General features: G+C 42.2%; 1 protein-coding gene across 1 annotated transcript; it reads right to left on the reverse strand.

The window, feature by feature from the left end:
* Nucleotides 1-445: 445 nt before the first annotated feature.
* klf17 (Kruppel like factor 17) lies at nucleotides 446-2,910 on the reverse strand. The gene is made up of 3 exons (XM_069684719.1): nucleotides 2,719-2,910; nucleotides 1,516-2,608; nucleotides 446-1,407 (listed from the first exon to the last, which is right to left on the reverse strand). The coding sequence occupies exons 1-3, from the start codon at nucleotides 2,794-2,796 to the stop codon at nucleotides 1,232-1,234; spliced, it is 1,347 nt and encodes a 448-aa protein (XP_069540820.1). The 5' UTR covers nucleotides 2,797-2,910; the 3' UTR covers nucleotides 446-1,231.
* Between the last annotated feature and the right edge of the window lie 17,424 nt (nucleotides 2,911-20,334).

Here is a 20,334-nt window from a genome sequence, read left to right on the forward strand (position 1 = left end):
CTTACAGCCCCCCTCCTCCATCCTCCTCCATCCTCCTCCACTACATGTTACATTTATCTTAAGTGTACACAGCAGACACAAGCGTCAGTTAGCACATTTGCATGGTCATGTACACACCTTCTGTACAGCTCTTTCATTCACATATTGTGTAATTTTTATCTATTATGGGGGGATTTTATTGTCTTTTTATGATTGACATGCAGTACTTGTTTATTTTCTGCTATCTTTATGCACCGACACACCAAAGCAAAGTCCCTGTCTGTGAAAACCTTTTGATTGTGTACACTATAGATAACTGTGTCCTATAAAATGCTTGTTTTATATGCACTGTTCTTATTGTTTGTTGTTGGCCACGCAGCAAAGAAAGAAATAAGAGCAGATCTAGAGGTGAATGATTTGTGCGAGTTGCAGAGAGGCACTGACATGACAGACGTTCTGTATTTGTAAAAGTACTTTTATTTTATGAGCCCTTAAGCGCATGAAAACATTTGCATTACATCTCCGTGGCGATTCTGTTTCAAGTACAAGCAGTTCAACCATTGGTTGCATTCAGTTTCTTCATTCTCAAAGAATATAGTTTCCATAACAAAATACATCAGTGTCGCATCCCTCACACTGAGCTGCAAGTAACATCTGAGGGGAGCAAAGTTAGGGGGGGGGGGCTGAAAAAGAATTGAAGTACCTGAATTTGTTAGCATCGCTCAGCAAACCTTCACAGAACAATGAAATGTCAGCTTAGCAAATCTATAACATTTATATTGTATTATAAGAATAGAAACACGATGAAAAATAGTCTATAAAAACCCTGACCTGATCGGAGTAGTATCAAAGATATGAGATGTAAACGTTACAAAAATACATATGTACAAAATACTGGGTCCTGCCCGCAGTGAGTTCTCCTCTTTATCTAATACACAGTCTCATTAAGGCACTCACGAACAATCAATAACTTATTTCAAAGACAGAGTGAGAACCCGTCTTAAATACAGACTACTTTAAGTTACTCATTTATCCACAGATATTTACAAAAAGCACCAGAGGTCATTCTTTTCTGGTGGAGGCACTTGACTTCTGAAACACCCTCCCAAAGGAGTTCGTTGCACAGGAACATTTCATTCCATTGATTTTGGCCTGATGCACATAATGTTCAACAGTGAGGGGGGCCAGCTCGTGCTTCTTCTGTGATGCTCCGGGCACCTTCCCATCTTGGATTTGGATTAAAAAAGTTCTATTACATGTGCCTCTTCATGTGCAAAGCCAGGTGATCTGAGCGAGAGAACGCGCGCTCACACAGGTGGCACTGAAAGGGTCGGTGTCCTGTGTGCTTCCTGAAGTGACGGGTCAGCTCATCTGACCTGGCGAACTTCCAGCCGCAGCCTTCCCAGGTACAGTGGTACGGCTTCTCACCTGAGAGACATGAGCAAAGGATTCTGTTTAGATTACATTCTTTACAGTGCAAAAACAAACAATAACAAAATGACAATTAGTTAGACATGTTGTTGCTGCTGTGCTCACCTGTATGAGTCCTCATGTGGGCTTTGAGGTGCGAGCTCTTGGTGTATGTTTTCCCACAGCCGGGGAACTCGCAGCTGTGCGTCGCGGCGCGTTTTCTGGCCCACGACCTGCGGCCTCGCTTCTGTTTGATGCCCCCCGCCTCCTCCTGCGCGTAAAACTCCAACAATGATGGCGACGACGGAGGAGTGAGCATCATGCCCTGCATAGAAGCTGGGTGATGCTGCTGGTGCACGCGGACAGGCTCTCTGTTCATGCTATACTGTCCCTGATACTGTGGCACATTCTGGTGCGCGTACTGCAGCTGGTACGGCGCGTTGATGTACTGGTTTTGGAGATGGTGCTGCTGATTAGGATGATGGGTGTTCATGCTGGTGTTCATGAGAGCCAAATGGCAGTCTGTGCGTCCCTGAGTTGCGGGATGCTGCATCTGGTGCGCGCCGAATCCTGGCAACGCACCTGGAAGTGTAGCCTGGTGGTGCGTAAAAGGCTGCACGGAGCGCATTTGATGCCTCTCATACATCTGTCCCATAAAGTCCCCACCACAATTAGAAGCCATCATACAAGCCTGGCCGACAGGCTCGGTTTTAACTTTGTATCCCAGCGCTGGAGGAGAGGAAGCCACTTGATGATGAGCAACATTCAACGCGTGCAGCTCGGTGTACTCCCGCGCGTCTCTCGCCTTGTCTGCGCTCTCCGGTGAGCTCTCCACGGGGTAGCTCATCTCTGGCGTGAGAAGCTCCGCCATGAGACTGCGCACTGGGCCCGATCCTGCGAAGCTCACGGTGCCGTGGTAGCTCTGGTGAGAAGGAGGAGGAGGGTGGTCGCTGCAGTCTGGCACAGAAGCACCGCTGCAGCTCTCCGGTGACTCCGGCAGAGAGTACGCGCACTGCTGCTGCTGCTGCGGGGAAATGTTCCCGTTGTCTCTTCCAACATCGGAGCCGATGGTGTTGGACAAAATGAACTCGAGGTCCACGAACTTTGCCAGCTCGTCGTCATCCTTGGAGGGCACGGCAGGAGACTGCACGATGCTGAACTCCACTTCGATGAGCGGGTTGTCTGCGCTGCTCGGTGCGCACTCATCCATCTTGCACAGCTGCGCGAAAGAAAACATTTACGTTAGAATAAAACCAAACAGTTGGGGGAAAAAACTCAGAGGCACATCTACATAAAAGACAAAATAACAACTTGACATTATCTACTTACATTGAACTGTTTTCCATCCATCGCCTGAACACTTGGAAACGTCGTCATGACAGGCATCACTACTTCAGCCACAGCCATGCTTACGGGTTAGATGCAAAGAAAAGTAAGAATTTAAAACAGTGAACGCGAACAGAGACGTTCCTCTCTGTCCATAGAGCGCCTGTTTGGTAACGTTAACAGCTGAGGAGCGTTCCAGGATTCAGGGTTTGAATGTCAACAGTGTTGCCGGAGCCTCTTATACCTCCTTCACTAATGCCGGGGGGTGTGGCTTCTACTACCCCCCCCAACACACGTCTTTCTCTCTCTCTCTCTCTCTCTCTCTCTCTCTCTCTCTCTCTCTCTCTCTCTCTCTCTATCTCTCTCACACACACACACACACACACCTCCCCCACGGCAGGCAAACAAACGTCAGGCAGGTAAGTTACAAAAGTGCATAAACTCGGACAAAACACATATTACATGATTTTATATCAATGAATGGATGAATTAATGTGAAACAAAAACAGCTGCTCCCAAAACACACACGAAACTTCACTTTCTGCTTTTCTGTCAGAAGTTTTTGCGTAAAAATCTACATTTCTTCCCGCTGCCTTTTCATGTTTGTGTGAGACAAAAAAGTCTGTTAAGTGCTGAAGGTATCAGATTCACCCTCACTGCAGTGAATTTTCCTCCCATGGGAAACCCAGCTTTTCCCTTGAGGCAGGCACAGGGGGCGACACTAAACCTGGATAAAGATATGAAGCGCAGGAAAGCCGAAATTCCTGCGCGTAAAAGCTCTTATAAGCTGCCTGATCATGCTGAAATATAGATAACATAATCACTCACTGGACCAGAATATAATATGTTGAACATAAAAAGTGACTGTTTTTAAAATACTTTCATTTTTACAGTTGAGATGTGTCACACAGTTTCGTCTCAGCCTCATCAAACACGCGCGCACATCATTAATTTGTCCCGACTTGATCCCTGCGTGTTTGAAACAAACACGAAGTGCGAAGCGGCGACTCATCGAAACAACCTGTTAATCTGGGTGTCAACAAAGAACTACATGTTTCTTAATGATCTCCCCCCCCCCCCCCCCCATAGCCCTGCGAGTCCCCTGCAGTCATTGCTATGCTAATGTACAGGTGGATGAGAGAGAGAGAGAGAGAGAGAGCGAGAGAGAGAGAGAGAGAGAGAGAGAGCAGTATGTGAGCAGTCTCACACAGGGCCTTTATGTATCTACTGTAGTTAACGATTTCGCACCGTATTATGACGAGGGGAAGTGCTGAAACACTTTTTATGTATCAACTTATTGGCTTAGAGAGAGGCCATATTAACACTTGATCAATAAATCATGCTGTAATCTGTTTCCCGATATTCCCCCCAGGGGATCAATAAAGGATTATCTGATCCTTTAAAATGCCTGTTTGAAACTCTGTTGCTAAAAACCCCAGATACACAAAAAACCTCAAGATAAGATAAGATAAGATAAAAAGCTTTATTGATCCCACAGAGGAAATGTACTCGTTACAGCAGCTCACAAAACATGCAAATAAATAAGTACTCAAGTAATAAAAATAGACAAAAAGTACAGCTGGCATAAAAGGATAAAAAATATGAGAACAGTAACAAAAATAGTAGTAAATAAACTGTTCACACTATGTACACATTTTTCCTCGTCCATAGATCTGCTTGGTTATTTTTCTGCTCAGAAAACTGCACAGCCATTTTTAAAGATGAAAACACACACGGTGTGCAGCATGATTAAAACAAGAAGTGAGAGCAGCATTTATGAACTATGTATGTATGTAATAAAAGTAATATTATATATATTATATAAACTACTCATTGGTTAAGCCAACTCTAATCCAACCACTATGACAGATGGTTTATTTTGTTGTTCAAACTGCTACACACTGCGAAATAAAAGCAAATATAATGACCGTAAATAGACGCCATTCATCTTTACAGGTTTTACATCTGTCAGGCAGAGAAACTCTTTTAAAACCAAATTAAGATAGAAAACATTAAATGTTCACATATATATAACAAAGAGAACAAATGAAGGGTCCAACAGTTACAGTGGTTCAAGGAGTTTTATTGTCCCCCCACAGCCTGGTTGTGCATGTAAGGGAATGAAATTAGGTGCTCAGGTTGTGGTTTTAAAGAAAGCAATAATATGAACTGACAACAACTAAAACATGACTGTGAATAGGAAAACTACAAACTCTGTAGAAAACAACTATGAACAATAATAATAATTAAAAAACTACACCTCGATAAATATATGTAAAGAATGTGAGTGAGAGGAAGAACACTTCGCCAACTGGACTCAACATACAGAAAACAATGAAGTGAAGTGATTGTGTTATAATAAGCTTCATAACAGCATCACAGTTTTAGTCCTTTGTCTTATATACATTTATTATAATGGCTGACTTTTTAAATCCCCCAAAACTCCATAGAAAGTGATGCAAACGTCTCTGTCCTCCTCCATGTGCTGCTGCAGGTGCTGTGAACGTCAGCGTCCTGCAGCTCCCTGCCTTTATACTCCGTTATTTTTAACCCCCTCGGCTTACGCAGGGCTGCTTCCTGTTCTGTCCCCGAGCCAAGTGGAAATGGACTCAGTTTCCTGAGGAAAAACTAGACACTCGCTTCCTCTACTTTCACTGTGCAGACACGCTGAGCCGCTCAGCTGAGGATACGGACAGGGACACGCTCTGACTCATGTGCTGACTGATCTCGCAGCTGGAAATGTATCATACTCATATTTATATCTATTCAGCAGTAAAGGCTTTACCATATTCTTTATGTGGTTTAAAGTGAACGTGTTGTACAACTGAACCTGCTTTTGTGTAATTATAAAAGAGATTAGAGATTTTCTGTCTTGGTATCCTTAAAAAAAATCCACGAAATGAAACATAAATCCAAATAAAAAGTCTATGTGCTATATCTTGTTCCGTCTGAGGCTTCATCAGAGCCAGGCCGTGTACCAAACAGCTCAGAACACAGAGACAGACGGAGATAAAGAACGGCCCCTGGCTCAGGTTTCTCCTTTTGTGCCTCTCTTTTCTGAAAGGAGGAAGTCTTTCAGCTCAAGTGTTTTCTAAACACAATTACTTCAGATTACAGGTAAGCACACAGACAGACAGAGCCCACGCACCTCATCCTGGTAACGCTCAAATGTTTCCTAGAGATAAAAAAAAGTTATTTGGTTCCAAAGTTTAAATATAGTTTTCTAAAAATGTTCTTTTTTAATTTACACCATGTAAAAACCAGTCTCATTCATGTTGATGCTTTTAATTAAACAGTTTCTTTACCTGACGTATCATTTGTAAACATGTTGGTGTTTTTAAACCCTGGAAAGTAACGATTTCTTTCTTATTTCTGGCCTAAAGCAGATATTTGTTTGGGAATCACTGCTTAAGTTACATGCGGGGTATTTCAGCAGTGTGTTCATGTGCACATAAAGATCTATCTAATAAATTTTTTTAGTTTGGTTGGAAATAAATCCACATATTAATAAGCTGTATCTACAACTGTGTTACTGTTGAGTTTGTGAGCAGTAGCTAAAAAGCAAGCTACCAAACTCCATCCGGTCCGCAGAGTCCCTTTCACCTTTAAGAAGAAGCTAAAGACCCAGCTCTTTATGAACACCTCTGACCTTAATGATATTGATGATGATGACATCGAGGATGTAGTTTATGCTGACTAGGATTTTCATGATGATGTTGATGACTATACTATACTTTATATACTATTAATTACAGCCTTCATGCATCTGTGCATGCTCTCCACCCGTCTGTGACAGTGCTGTTGGGTGACGTTAGGCCGCTCTTTGTTCGACAGCTTGTGACCGTCCATCTCCCTCTTCATCACAGTCAGGAGGTTTTAATAGGTTTCAGAGCTGGATTTGGCCGTGACATGTAGAGAGAGATGCTGGAACATTTGGAGAGGTCTCTTAATTTTTTCCGGAGCTGTAGTGTTGAAAACTTGAAATAGATTCAAATGCCTTACGAATATGAGTAGTATGATGAAAGGGGCCCATGGCAGAAGCTACATCAGACAAAGTTAGCTTGGATCCATTGATTTACACTTTCTCGCTGGTCCCCCTTTTATATGTTTTGATGCTTAAAACATTTTAACAGGCTTCATCCAGCAGCCGAGCAGGAGCCTGAAAGTTTGCAAATGTGTGCAAACTGCTGAGGCACATGTAACCTTCTGTACGGTCATTCTCTCTTTTACATTCACACATACCCACATAGTTTTTGTGTTCTTGTCCCAACAGTATCTGTGCTCAGGAGTCAGGTCTATTTAGCAGAACATGGAGACACAGAAACAAACACACACACCAACAGCAATTATCCTCCATCACCCACAAAGTGGGGGGAAACCCGGCTGTTATCTTGGATAAATATGCCGCCTTGCATGGCATGAAACAGCAACAGAGTGATTAGAGAGGAAAAAAGAAAGTACGAGTACGGCACGGAGACGTGCTAGCTACTGCTGGAGCGATATCACAGGGAGGTGGGGAGGAGAGGAAACAAGAACAAACGCTCACCGATGAGAAGAATCATGGGAAAAAAGAACAGCAATAACACCGGCCTGAAGCTCTGTTATCTGTAATTCTGCTCTTCCTGAGGACCGAGTTCGACGCCTGATGTGGTCAAACAGTCTGACTGCAGGAGGGGGGGGGGGTCTTTAAGGTTTTGATGGGACTACATGCTATATTATGTCCATTTCATGAAGTAAGATAGCACTGCAGCAGGAAGCAAATGCCTTACATTGTGTTTGGAATGACATAAAATCATGTGGCTAATTAAACATGATCCCAAATGCTAATGAAGCCACTTGTTAAATCAAACAAATGATCATTTCCCTGCTGCAGTGTTTAGCTTCCTACGGTGCTAAATGGTTTAGCCTCTTCCAGCAGGTTAGATACTAATGAGGCCATTAGCAGTTAGCCGTTTGGCTAATGAGATCAGGTCCTGCCACGTACTTAGCAGCATGTTGGCACATCTCGGTATCGGGTGTGTGTGATCAGGATCAGAGGTAATTAGGAGCTGCGATGTTAACGATTATCCACTGAGTAAAGACAGACAGGCAGAGAGGGAGATTCAGGACTGTTTGTTCTATCTACTATTCTTTCATTAATCTTGGTATTCTTCAGCAGTAATGAGACATTTAAAGTTTGTATTTTCACACTGACATGACCTCCAAGTTCAGAATCACATTGGCCCATTTATCAGACAGTTGCAGAATGTGCAGATGCCTGCAGGGTGAGTTTCAGGCCTCGTCCTCACACGTTCCCAATAACATTAAAAACTGCTCTTCAGCTGAAAGTGGCATCAATTCTGTTTGTTTCAGTGCTTTGGGGACTTTTTTCTTTACTAGGGTGACTAACTGTAAATATCTATACTGTTGTAAACATTTGATTATTCATTAACTATTTCGGTTTCATGACCTGCTGTCATGTTTGCTGTTTTGGTTGGAGTGTAGCCCTTTGGTTCTGTTATGGATCATTTCTTTAACATTATGTTTGCTTCTGTTGTGTTGACTTAATCAGGAGGCTGATGTTGGTGATTTATAAATTAGTTAATCAGTTCACTTATTGTGATCAAAAATGTTGATTGGCTGCAAACATGCAGCCACTCAATTCTACTTAAAGGGCCAGTTCACCGATTTCAACCTCAGTCCTATCATGCTATTATGGGGAGCTAATGCCATTATGGTAGAAAAAAAATGCAATTTCGCTCTGTGACTTTGGAGGATGCTATCTGCTTCTCCAGTGTGAGCTCGCTAAACTAAACTTCCTCAATCTAGGACGCCGGCCTCCGATGTCATGTCTCGTTCAAAATCGTCAGGTTTGAAATGTAGACTGCAGACCGGAAGATCTTTTAGACGATCCACTGGTATATTCTCAGCGCATTTCAGATTCTGTACCGCTCTGTAAACGGTAGTATTTCACTCCAACGTCTCTCGCTGGGCCGTTCCTTTCAGAAGGAGGGGCGCAATGCACGCTGGGTGTTGTAGAAATGTAGAATGGGAGAAACCACAAGCTGTTTGTACGACTTTCACTACAGCTATGGCGCCAATTTCAAATATCACGGCTTCTATCGATTACAGAGAACACCAGCTTTGACTGACAGTGGCTTTTTCCAGGGGAGAACTGCCGCTTTAAGTTGGCCGGCCCCCGTTCACTAAGTGTTTGTCTGATGACGGTCAAGTACCGAAACGTTGCAGGCAAATAAATGTATTTTCTGCAAGTTGGACAGTGTGCGAGAGTTCACTTGTAATCTTGTTTCAGTGCTTTAAATCAGAAAACAGCCTGGGCAGCGCAGGGTCCTGGTTGACTTTCTGTATCATACTATACCAATGAATCAATAAATGACCTTCCACGTTAAAAATCAAAGATAACTCACAAATACAAACAGAAATCTGCTGCAATCCACCAGTACCCAAACACACTGGAGAAAGGAAAATGTATTATTACATTTTAATGTGAAAAAAGTAACCAAGTTCCATTTCGGACATGTGAAAAATCAGACTAAGGGCTTTGCTCTGAATTGAAACATCCTCCTGTTGAGAGGTACAAAAACCCAGCAGCCATTCTGTGCAGAAACAAGCACATTATAATCACCTGTAAAATGTTAAAGAGGACGTGTTGATGCAAGTACATTTAAAACCTACTCAGAAAGCATGCTGCATTTGTTTCATTGCTCTTACAATGTATAATTTTTTTCATGTTTGGATTTTTCATGGACATTATGCAGATTTATTGGGACTTTATGTGGTCAGAACATAAAAAAAGTTAATCAAAACCTCCTTGTGTGTTTGACTGAAGAGCAGAGAATCTGAGTAAAATAAAAACTCTAAGGCCAGCAGCTGTTAGTCAGATCCAGCAGAACCTGTCTCGCCTCTTTCTGTCTCGGTTTCACCTCTTTATGTCTCTTTATTCGCCTGTAGCAGCGGCTGAGAGTCTGACTCTTAATGCTACCAACCACCTCCAGGGCCGTTTACCTGTTCCACCTGTTGGGACGCCTTTATCGAGGTGCGTGTCTGTATCTGTGTCACGGCAGCGTTCTCATGTACGTCACAAACCAAGGACTTTCATAAAAGTAAAAAGAAATGTGGAATTTGGGAGTAAGTAAGTAAGAGACTCTCAGAGAAGTGATGTATTCCAGAGCTGGGCTCATTCTGACTCAGAAGCAGCTGAATGATGACGAACCACGGTCAAAAAGGTGAGAAAAAAAGACAAGAGGCAACAAAGACATGAGCACTGATGACCCATATTTTATCGTTTTGTCATTCAGAAATGTGATTTTTCTCATGCATGTGTTTTGCCTGTATGTGAGTGCTAAGTCTTCAAGATTTTAAATAATTTTTATATTTATATTTTATATTTATGTAGCGACCTCTGTCCAAGGTGAAACACATGAACATGAAACAAGATTCTAAGTCTTCTTCCACGCCCTCTCTGAAACAAACAACTCGCATCGAGCCAACATGTGGTGAGGAGCGGGGCGCAGTAACCATTTCAAGGTCAGGTCATTAACAACAATCAACGTGATTACAGCTAAATACTCTGAGATCGACTATATCGTCATGTACAACGGGAGATTGCAGTAAAGTGAGGATTTCTGAATCAACGTAAACTTCTTCCAAGGTGCATGGAAAAGGGGAAACGAGTCCAGAGGTCGAGAACTTCAGCCAACAAGAATTAACATATGAAGAGGTCACAGACAGATCAAAGAAGACCGGTGAAACCATTTATTTATATCCTCAGTGAATTAGTTTTTTTTTTTTTTTTTTTTTTGTTAAAGATTATTTTTTTGGCTTTTTTTGCCTTTATTCATAGGATAGCTGAAGACAGACAGGAAATGTGGGGAGCAGAGAGTAGGGGATGACATGCACCAAATGGATCGGCAGACCGGGAGTCGAACCTGCGATCAGTGCGACGAGGACTGTAGCCTCTATACATGGGGCGCCTGCTCTACCAACCGAGCCAAACCAGCGCCCCAGTGAATTAGTTTTAACCAGGTGTTTCTGGAACATCGACTTTTCTCTAACTGTGAAACATTATCCCTTTAAATCCTACATGGTTTAGTGTGCTTTGAGTTTTCTGTCACTGCAGCTTTAAGACCGACTGAAGATTTCCCTGTAAATAAATGTCCGTTAAGTCACTATCTATTGCTGAATGAGGTAACAACGGTGATTGAGCCTATGGCCCACTGATGAAAGCCTTTGCATTTGCAGTGTTACAGACTGGGTGTCTGGCACGACTTTCGTGGAAAAAATCACAAGTGACGCCCAGTTAGTGACACGTTTTCCATCACCCAGCAGTGGTTGGTCTGCCAGAGAGGGTAGGCGGAGCTAAGCGGCTGCTTTTCCGGTCTCTGCAAGACGCTCAGATGAAGGCAAACAGTCTAAGAAGGAAAGCGCCTGTGAGCCAGGAAAATCAAGACTTACAACCGTAACAAAGGGAGCCAACTGTAGACATCTGGTTATCGACGTATGCGCCTGCAATTGCCTTTTATCACCATAAGGTGCCGCCAAAAAGAACGAAACTGAGAACTTCGAGATTATATCTTTAAATAGATGCTTTCAGTAATTCCACATTATTTTAAGAGCTGCTTTGTGCAGCTTTCAAAATAATTACTTTCTACTAAGGAAATTGTATATAATCCTGGGGACATGGATGGATTGCATGTCCAATCTTGGGCTTTGAAACTGTATCAAACTATCTTCCTCAGCAGATGTAGTAGATGTTCACTTTTTAAGAATTTCTGGTCTATATTGTCTTGAATTTTGAGATTGAAATGTGTGTCAACTTTTTGTCACTGCAGCCAATAATGAACTTGCAATTATCTATTCCATAAAGGTCAGGAAACACAAGAGGCCTAGTCCTAAACTCCGGGACCTGACACCACCGTTAGTCATCCAACTTGGTGCCATAAATAGCCTGCTTATATCATTACAAGTGGGTTGCTGTTTAAAGAAAATGGCTGACAATAGGTGCGCCATTTAAGAGGTAATGGGAAGAAACGTGGTGTGCTTAAAGATGGTGTAGGGTTGCTTCTGCAGGAGCAATCCTTGTGCTCTTGGGCAATAAGCGATAGCTGGTCGTCCATGTTGGCTGCTCCACTTAGCTCATCTTTCAGCGGCTGAGCTGTGAAACTTTTCCATCCAGCCGTGATACTCTAGCTAGATGCATGACAAAGGGACCAAATCTCTCCCATTGTTCGGCTTTTGTAAGAGCCATAAGGAAAACATATGATGCTTGACATTATTGGTTATTATCCAACACACAATGGTGTTCATTTCTTCATATATTTGTGTATTAAATTACATATGCCTGCCTTGCTTTTGCACCATTTGTGCACCAGTCACCATGGGACCTAACATCTCAGGACTTGTTGTATGAGGACGTGAGATACCAGAAACCAAGTGGATAGTCTCAATACCTGCAATTCAATGACAAAGTCCAACCTGTTCAACTTTAAGAAAGTCGCAGCCGGAACAATCAAGAGAAATTCAAATATCTTTGATCGATGTTGAATGACGTCGTGCTTTCTTAAACACCTCGCTTTTTTCCCTTCTGTCACGGGCCATGGAGAGCTAAAGAAAGCCGGTGCACAGCGTGGGTGACTGAGAGGCCAAGGGGGGATGTATTGTGTATAGCACACTGCGTATTCTGTGTCAATATAGTGTCTCATGGTGTGCTTAGGAGTTCAACTTCCAGCGGGGCCACCCATGCAGACCATAAATCTATGAGGAACAAGTTTTGCCACTGAAATATGCAGCACTGTGGGGGTTATTCCTGCTCGCTGTTTAAGAGTTAGGACTCACTTACTTACTATAAACTGCTACCCATGTGATTGTAACGCTGGGTCGTCTGTCAGTCATTTGTTAGATTTTGTAAATTCATGGTTTCCAAATGAGGAATCCTAAAATCGTTGGTGATTCTGTGATAAATGAGAACTTTGACCTGCGAGTGGTGTTTAATAGAACTCAAGTGCAAATATCTGAAAACTACCTGAATGGATTGGTATTACTTTTTATGGTCCTCAGAGGATGAATCCAAAAGACTTTGTTGATCACCTGACTTCTTTTGCTCTAGTACCACCAAGATGTTGCTGAATAGCTGGAAGGATTTCCATGAACAGTAATCCAATAATGTGGGTGATTTTATCAGAAAGTAAATCCAATTTGTGCAGCACTTTGGTTGATAAACAATACCTGCTAGACTATTGATTATTCCCATTTGACTGAGTTACTAATCACTTCTGTATTTGGTACAAATTAGCAAAAATATGTGCTAATATGCAAAACAAAGATGGTGAACATGCTTAACACTATATTAGAAAAATATCTGCATTGTCAGTGCGAGCATGCCCAGCAAACATTTTGACATCTAATAGACGTCTAATCAACGTTGGTCATGGAGGTCGATACGACGTCCTGTAGAGGGGCTGATATGAAAGTTGACGTCGGTTTTATGACATATCACACAGCCCATGAAGCGCTGTGTTTATGATTTTTATATAAAAAATAAAATGCGTTAAAATTACATTTTTGACGTGAACCACTGCAAAATGATTTATGAGAATTGCCGCTACAAACATCACTTTCGTCACCCTTTCAAAGCTAAAAAGAACAAATCAACAAAATTATAAAACAAAAATGTGTTTCTGACACGTTGATGTCGTAAAAATATTTTAGCCTGTTGAAAGCGGTGAAATTTGGTCTTAGACGTTTCAACACTGAAATCCTGGTTGGTTCTCACTGGGTCCATTTTAGCCTCTATATTAGCCACATACATGATAGCATATTGTGCTTAGAATAATAACACTTTTCAATAACAAATCGTGTAAACTCAACCGTTAAATCGTAGTTATTTACACAAAGTTACACCATTGTCAAAAAAGTTTCCCTCTAAGCCGACATCCCTTGTAGATTGTGTTTTCATGTCAGCAAATGGTCTAAATATAGTCACGTTGTGACTCGACGTCTATTGGACTTGTTCGTCGTGACGCAGGTCGAGGAAATGTCTGCTGGGTGTTGACGTTAGCATTTAGTTGAAAGCTCTGCTCTACAGCGACAGAGACGTTGGAGCGACCGTAGCCTCGTTTGTTTCATATCACCAGATGACTGGAAGATGTCTGCACATCCCAGTCTTAACATGCATGCATACTTTTTCTAAAACATTAAAATATATGTAGATGTCATTAATGCATTGGACTTCATTTTGATATGTGAGGATATGTCAAAAGACAGAAATGTCTGGTGGACTTCAGCGTTAGTGTTTGTATCATGGGGTGACTAACAGATTCTTTGATCTTCACCTGACTGCACATGTGAGGTCAACATCTGTTTGTTGATCTCCTCGTAACTTATCTTTCCAGGTGCTTTTCGTGGACTGTGACTATACCTGTGATGACTTCAGTTAGATTACCTCAATCCTCTTCACTGGAACCAAAGAGCCTGAACAGAAACAGTCAACACAAGCGGTCAATGAGAACAACAACTTTATTGCATTTGTGTTATTTTAGCTGCCTGTGGGAGTTAGCCCTCCGCTCCTGATAATGTGAATTAGACAGTTGTATTACATTTGCATAGCACCACATTCCACCTGCTCTTCCTTTGTACGAACAGTAAATATTGGCTACGGTCACTGCAGAGGTCATAATAACTGAGATCATTCGGTGCTGATAGTGAAATTCCTTTTAAGTTACAGTTAAGTTTCAGGTGGAAAAGACAGTAGTGAGATACAGTATGTTTACAACAGGCAGGCTGAAGATGAATGTCGTTCGTTTTGCAGAAATTTAGCTACGAACCAAATCATTGGTTCACCTGACAGTGGAGCATCAGAATGACTCAAATTCACCCTGAAGGCGACATTAACTTGCTCACAAAAGTTTAAAAAAAGATGATCAAATACTTGGCCGCGGGCTCGACTCCAACTTTGGCGCAGGTCAACCCCAACTCTCCCTTCCCCACGTTTCCTGTCAACATTCAGCTGGTCTATCAATAAAGACAAAAGCCCCAAAAAAAAGAAAAAAAGAAGAAGACGCTAACAACCCAATGGTAGCGCTAGTTAAAATGTCAATGTGTCACCAAAGTCAAAAGGAAAATGTCTGCACAAATGTTTTTCCAATCCATCGTGTAGATGTTGAGAAATGTCACAGATTTTGTGAAAAGTGGGTCACAGGAAGTCAGACAATTTCCCAAATGGGCCACCACCATCGTCTAGTTTTCACAAAATTTCCTACAAGTCCATCAAAAGTTGTCGGTCTGGTTTGTAGTTGGGGAACGACTTTGCCAAAGTCAAACCAATCATTATTGATTTCATTGTTACCACGCCAACAACATGACACGCAGGAGTCATATTTTAAAAAACTGACAGAAGTCTTTTAGTCATCAGGTTAAAAGCACCTGTGATTGTGTGATTAATTCTGCGCTCCGAGCAACTCTACCTTCAGATCATGTTTGTACAGGTCAAACTGCACCGGTGCATTTTACATCATGTTTGCCTTCACAGAAAACAACTGGAAATGTGTGCGTGCATGTTGATAGACTCATCACTTCCAGGACGCAAAGGTGTGCAGGACAGTTTCTTCTAAACAAATTCATGTTGACCTTTTATTCAAATTGAAAAACGAGAAAGAGCTATCAGAAACCCTCAGGATGTATCAAACACAAATCTGAGAGCGCGGCACAAACCGTCTTCTGTCTCTGTTTCTTCTCAGAGCTGGCAGCTGAGTGCCCTGAAAGCCAGCAGACAGACAGGAGAGCAAATAATTACCTTTCCCAGGTAGCTGCACTGATTGTTGGGGGCTGGAGGATGAGTGAAGAGAGCTCTGTGTGTGTGTGTGTGTGTGTGTGTGTGTGTGTGTGTCCGAATACGGTGTGTCCTTTTGACCTTGCGGCGCTGCAGACACACACAGAGAGACGGTTTTGTGTCCCCAGACAAGAGGTCTGCTTTCACCTGAGCGGGCTCCACCAATTACACCCTCCAACCCCCGAGCAGAGACAAAAGGAGGAGAAGAGCGGGATGAGTGACTGGGACCAGGCTGGGAGCCTCTTCTTTAGAGGAGGGGGCAGGGGTGGGGGTGTTTGGAAGATGGTAGAGAGGGAAATTTCTGAGAGTTGCAGACTTAGACCTTCGCAGATTTAAACTGAAAATCGAATCAGCACTTTATTTTGAAGGTTCGACTTGCAGCGTTTTATAAGATCCAAACAGCACTGACATATTTGTGGTTCGTGACGGCCTCCAGGGATGCCGGTTTTGGCTAAATGACATTCCTCTGTGCCTTCAGGTGTGTGAGCAGGTTCAGACTCGGCTGGAAGCGCATACCAAAAGGTGTTATACACAGGTTTGGTGTTGCCGCCGGTCAGCTGGCAACAGATCACAATAAGTGACTACACACCAAACTCTGGCAGAGACTCCAGATTCCTCCTCATGCTGCGTGTGGGTGGTAATGGCAGTGACAGCGTGTGAATGCTTTGGCGTTTTACACTGAAACTGGCATTATGTCTGCTTTATTTGATCGCACACAGGCACGGGCGCGCACACACACACACACACACACACACACACACGCGGTTGGAGATCTAACCAGATGTCTGATGCTAATTAAAAATCATGTAATGCAAAATATTTGCTCAGGTACAATCATTTCTTATCTTTCACCTGTTTAAACATGTGACTCGTGGTTCTTCATAACAGATGGAACCTTTAAATAATTATTATACGCTTCAAATAAGATTTCAAAGGTATTTGGCAACACCTGTTGAGATGCACAAATCTGTCAATGATCAAAGAAAGAAGAAATTAATTTCTTCTTTTGTGGGAAAAACATCAAACATTGCTTGACAGGTAAATCTTCTGCATCGCTTTAACACAATCTGAGTCAAGATGGGAAGTTTAAAAAAAAAGGTTGTAATTTGATTGAACCAAACCGGACATATCACCTTTTTAACTCCATTCATTCTACTTCCTTGTCAAAATCTGGTTGCCTCCATTTCCAACAATGCAACTGGAGTCGACAGTTTGGTAGATTAAGGTGTGCTATGCTGGCAGCAGCTGCCGTGTGCCTACATCAAATTTACAAACTTGTAGACTTCGTGACAGCTGTGAGAGTACATTTTCTCAAGTACACTTGCACTGAAGTAAAATTAAGAGGTACTTGTACTTGACTTTGGGTAATTATAATGTCTGACATGACTATTGAATTTATTTTATCTGATAGGGACGATGCAATTTAACATATTTCCAGTCAGTGTTGTGACCAAGTCATCTTTGCTCAAGTCCCAAGTAAGTCTTAAGTCACTTGGTCCAAGTCTCAAGTGAGTCTCGAGTCATTTTTTTCTTGGGCAAGTCAAGTCACGTCACAGGTTATGTCAAGTCAAGTCGAGTCCTTAGTTAAGGTAAGTCAAGTCACTTTATTTCCACCCAAGATGCAGCACTCTTACCTGTAGTATCCAGTCTTTATAAAGAGAAAAGACAAGGTGTTAGTAGCCCGTCTAATAGTGTTATTATTGGCCAATTTATATAACCTGTTCAAAAAGTATGACAATGAATTGTATCTGTATTATCTTTGCACAGACGCAGCCATGATGATGGTCTGCTCTGAGACCGTATTGAGTAGTAACGAGTACAACTGATGAGGCTTCTCTTTGGGGGCTTTGATGTTGCATGTTGCCATAGCGAGGAGTTTGACTGACATGATTGTCATGCATTTACCTAAACATCACTGACAATGTGGAGAAGTATCCTCAGCTTCTTTTACACATGCACTGCACTCCTGAGGATTTCCCCACTTTGTGCAGAGAGGATGCATGTGTGAATGCAAACGTTTGAATCCGATCACCTCGTGTTTAAGCGGTGCACAAAATCGGACTGCAAGTGTTTCTGACGTTCGAGTTGAGTTTCACTGCTTTTTACTCTGTAATGCTCGTCTCAGTTGCCAGGAATATTGTTTTTTACTGTTTGTATTGTGTCACCGTTACGAGAAGACTCCTCCTGCACGCTCTACCCAGGCACACCCCCCAACTAAATCAAACTGAATACTTCAAGTTGTGAGATTGCGTCAGAGACTGACAAAAAAAAATTTCTGTGTGGGATGTGTGTGGAATGCAATTTTTAAGTGTGGAAAATTTTAAGTCCCACATGTCCTGAAATTGTCTCCAAAACGTCAGGAGTTAATGTGTGAAAGTGGCTTTATGTCTCTGTTTCTCCCGAAACATTTTACCTTTCTGTCCCATCGTTCTGTAAACAAGTTATTAAAAAGGTAATCCACCTTTAACCACAGCGCTGAGCTGCTCTGTAAAGCCTGTCCTTATGAAAACACTTTAAACTGCACATGGTGCCAACCTGCCAATCAGTTTACAACCTGTTTCTATCCTGTTTTTTTTTTACTGATGTAAGATGTTTAATAATCTACTTTCTATTGTCTTTGTAGAGCTGTCAGAGTGAATGTGATGTACCGTACATTTAACCTGCCAGCCCTTTGAAACAGCTGTCACGAAGATATGAGGCTGTTATTGAAGCCATTATGAGATTTAGGAGCTGAACAGCCGCAGGGCCTCCTTCAAAGAGAGCGAGAGGCAGCGTTAGCTTCTCACAAGCAATGGTACAGTTATCACACACACGCACGCACATACGCACACACACAAAGTCAAACATTAAACCAGGGATAACTACACATCAAACTGTAAATGCTTGAACATACACCGAAGGACACGTAAAGGTTAAATGTGCACAAATATCAGCAAACACACTCGATCAACCATCAGATTCCAAGTCAGAGTAATTAATTTGGTTCAGTGGAAATTACTTAAAGGGACAGTCCGGGTTTTTGAGTTTGGGTTTTATGAGGCACTTATCAATAGTGAGTGTACTATGAACAGTAGATGGTGAATGGGCTGCACTTATATAGCACTTTTCTAGTCTTCTGACCACTCAAAGTGCTTTTACACGCCATGTCACACTCACACTTTCACACTCTGATGGCAGAGGCTGCTATGCCAATCTTCAATCAGAATCTATGCTCATTCATACACTAAAGGTTATTTTCAGTGTCTTGCCCAAGGACACTTCGACATGTGACTGTAGCAGTCTGGGATCAAAACCCCCAACCTTCCGATTGAGAGACGAATGGTTCTACCACTGAGGAAGCTAAGCTATGTAGCGCTCTACAAGGGGTCACGTGGAACATGTACTTTAGCCACCTTTGAAAACTAATAAAAAATCTGTTTTAGTGTACACTGGAGTTTTAAAGCCCCCCTCCAGTGAAAATCAAGTGTTTAACCTTGTAAACATCTCCATGTGGTGTTCTTCATGTGCTACAAGACATATCAGGGACAACATCAGCAGTCATCTCCATGGCTGGGCCTGTCTGCTTTTAAACTGCAGTGTACCAAGGACAGGCTGAACAACACGTTTTCAGATTGGCAGGTTTGAGACGTCACAAACCTAAGGAGCCAATCCCGTTAATGGACGGGGTGACGCTATGCATATCATTATGTGTAACCTATGGCAACCACTTTGATGATGCGTGAGCCAGCTGTAACTGTAATTTTTTGCAAACTCATTAACGTTACTGCTGCTAATTACTACATTTCAAGCTAGCTAAGCTTCAACAAGTTGCCACTAAACGATGGCAGAGATGTTTATGAATTTTACGAAAGAAACGTAGCACATAGTGGGCGGGGCCTATGCAGATTCAGGAATTTTAAATGAGGGAGAAGGAGGAGATGCTTTGGGAGGATCTTCACAAGGTAATTAAACGTATTTTGCAGAAAAAAACATTTCAGACACAATTTATTATTTCAAGCAGAGCATTTTATATGTCTTAAAGCATTACTGGGACTCCTTTGGGACTACGCTCTGAGCCGTACACCAGCTCTGTATTCCTGATCTTTGTTCAAGAAGTCATGCAACAAATCGTACAAATGGGTATAATAGACACTTTAGACTCCTTTATGGTTTGGCCCTTGTGTCTACACATAAAAAGTGACAAAAGGGTATAAAAAGAGAGTAGTAAGAGTTGCTCAAACCCTGCATACTTTCTCATTTTCACAGCAAGGAGCCGGAGTTTCAGCGTCTAACTTTGTTGAAGCACCGTTATCTTTAAAGAGACCAACACACAAGAAAAAAACAAAGTAGTCAATATTTAAGGTGCAATGATTCCTGCATTCATAAAAGTTTGAGACAGCGCTGCTGAGTGGCATTTAAAAGGTAAAATCTCCTTGTTGCTCCACATATCACTCCACCTGCTGTCTCTTTAGGAATTAACCACTAAGACTTTTATCTGCTCTGCCATCAGGAGAAAACCTGCTCCACTGACAATGAAAGAAGATTTACTTTGTGGACTCCTCTTGTGGTATCTGAGTCCATTTATCAGCGTGTTTGTCTTTCTCAGGAAAGTGAGCATTTTAGTCATAATTTGTCATTATTTGCGGCTAATGATGTAATGTCTTAGAGTATAACACTGACAGGCTAATTCCCCTCTGCTGTGTAAACCTCTCTGAAAACCAGCACCTCAGGTGGTCTTTGGAGGATCCGCGCGGGGCTTAGCCGACATACATTCATCTCTCGGCTTTTCAAATCGGGTTGACAAGTTTTCTCAC

This window comes from Semicossyphus pulcher, unplaced genomic scaffold (genome assembly GCF_022749685.1).
Source record: "Semicossyphus pulcher isolate SPU_LCO1_2020_fin unplaced genomic scaffold, fSemPul1.0.p SCAF_7, whole genome shotgun sequence".
Lineage (NCBI taxonomy): Eukaryota > Metazoa > Chordata > Actinopteri > Labriformes > Labridae > Semicossyphus > Semicossyphus pulcher.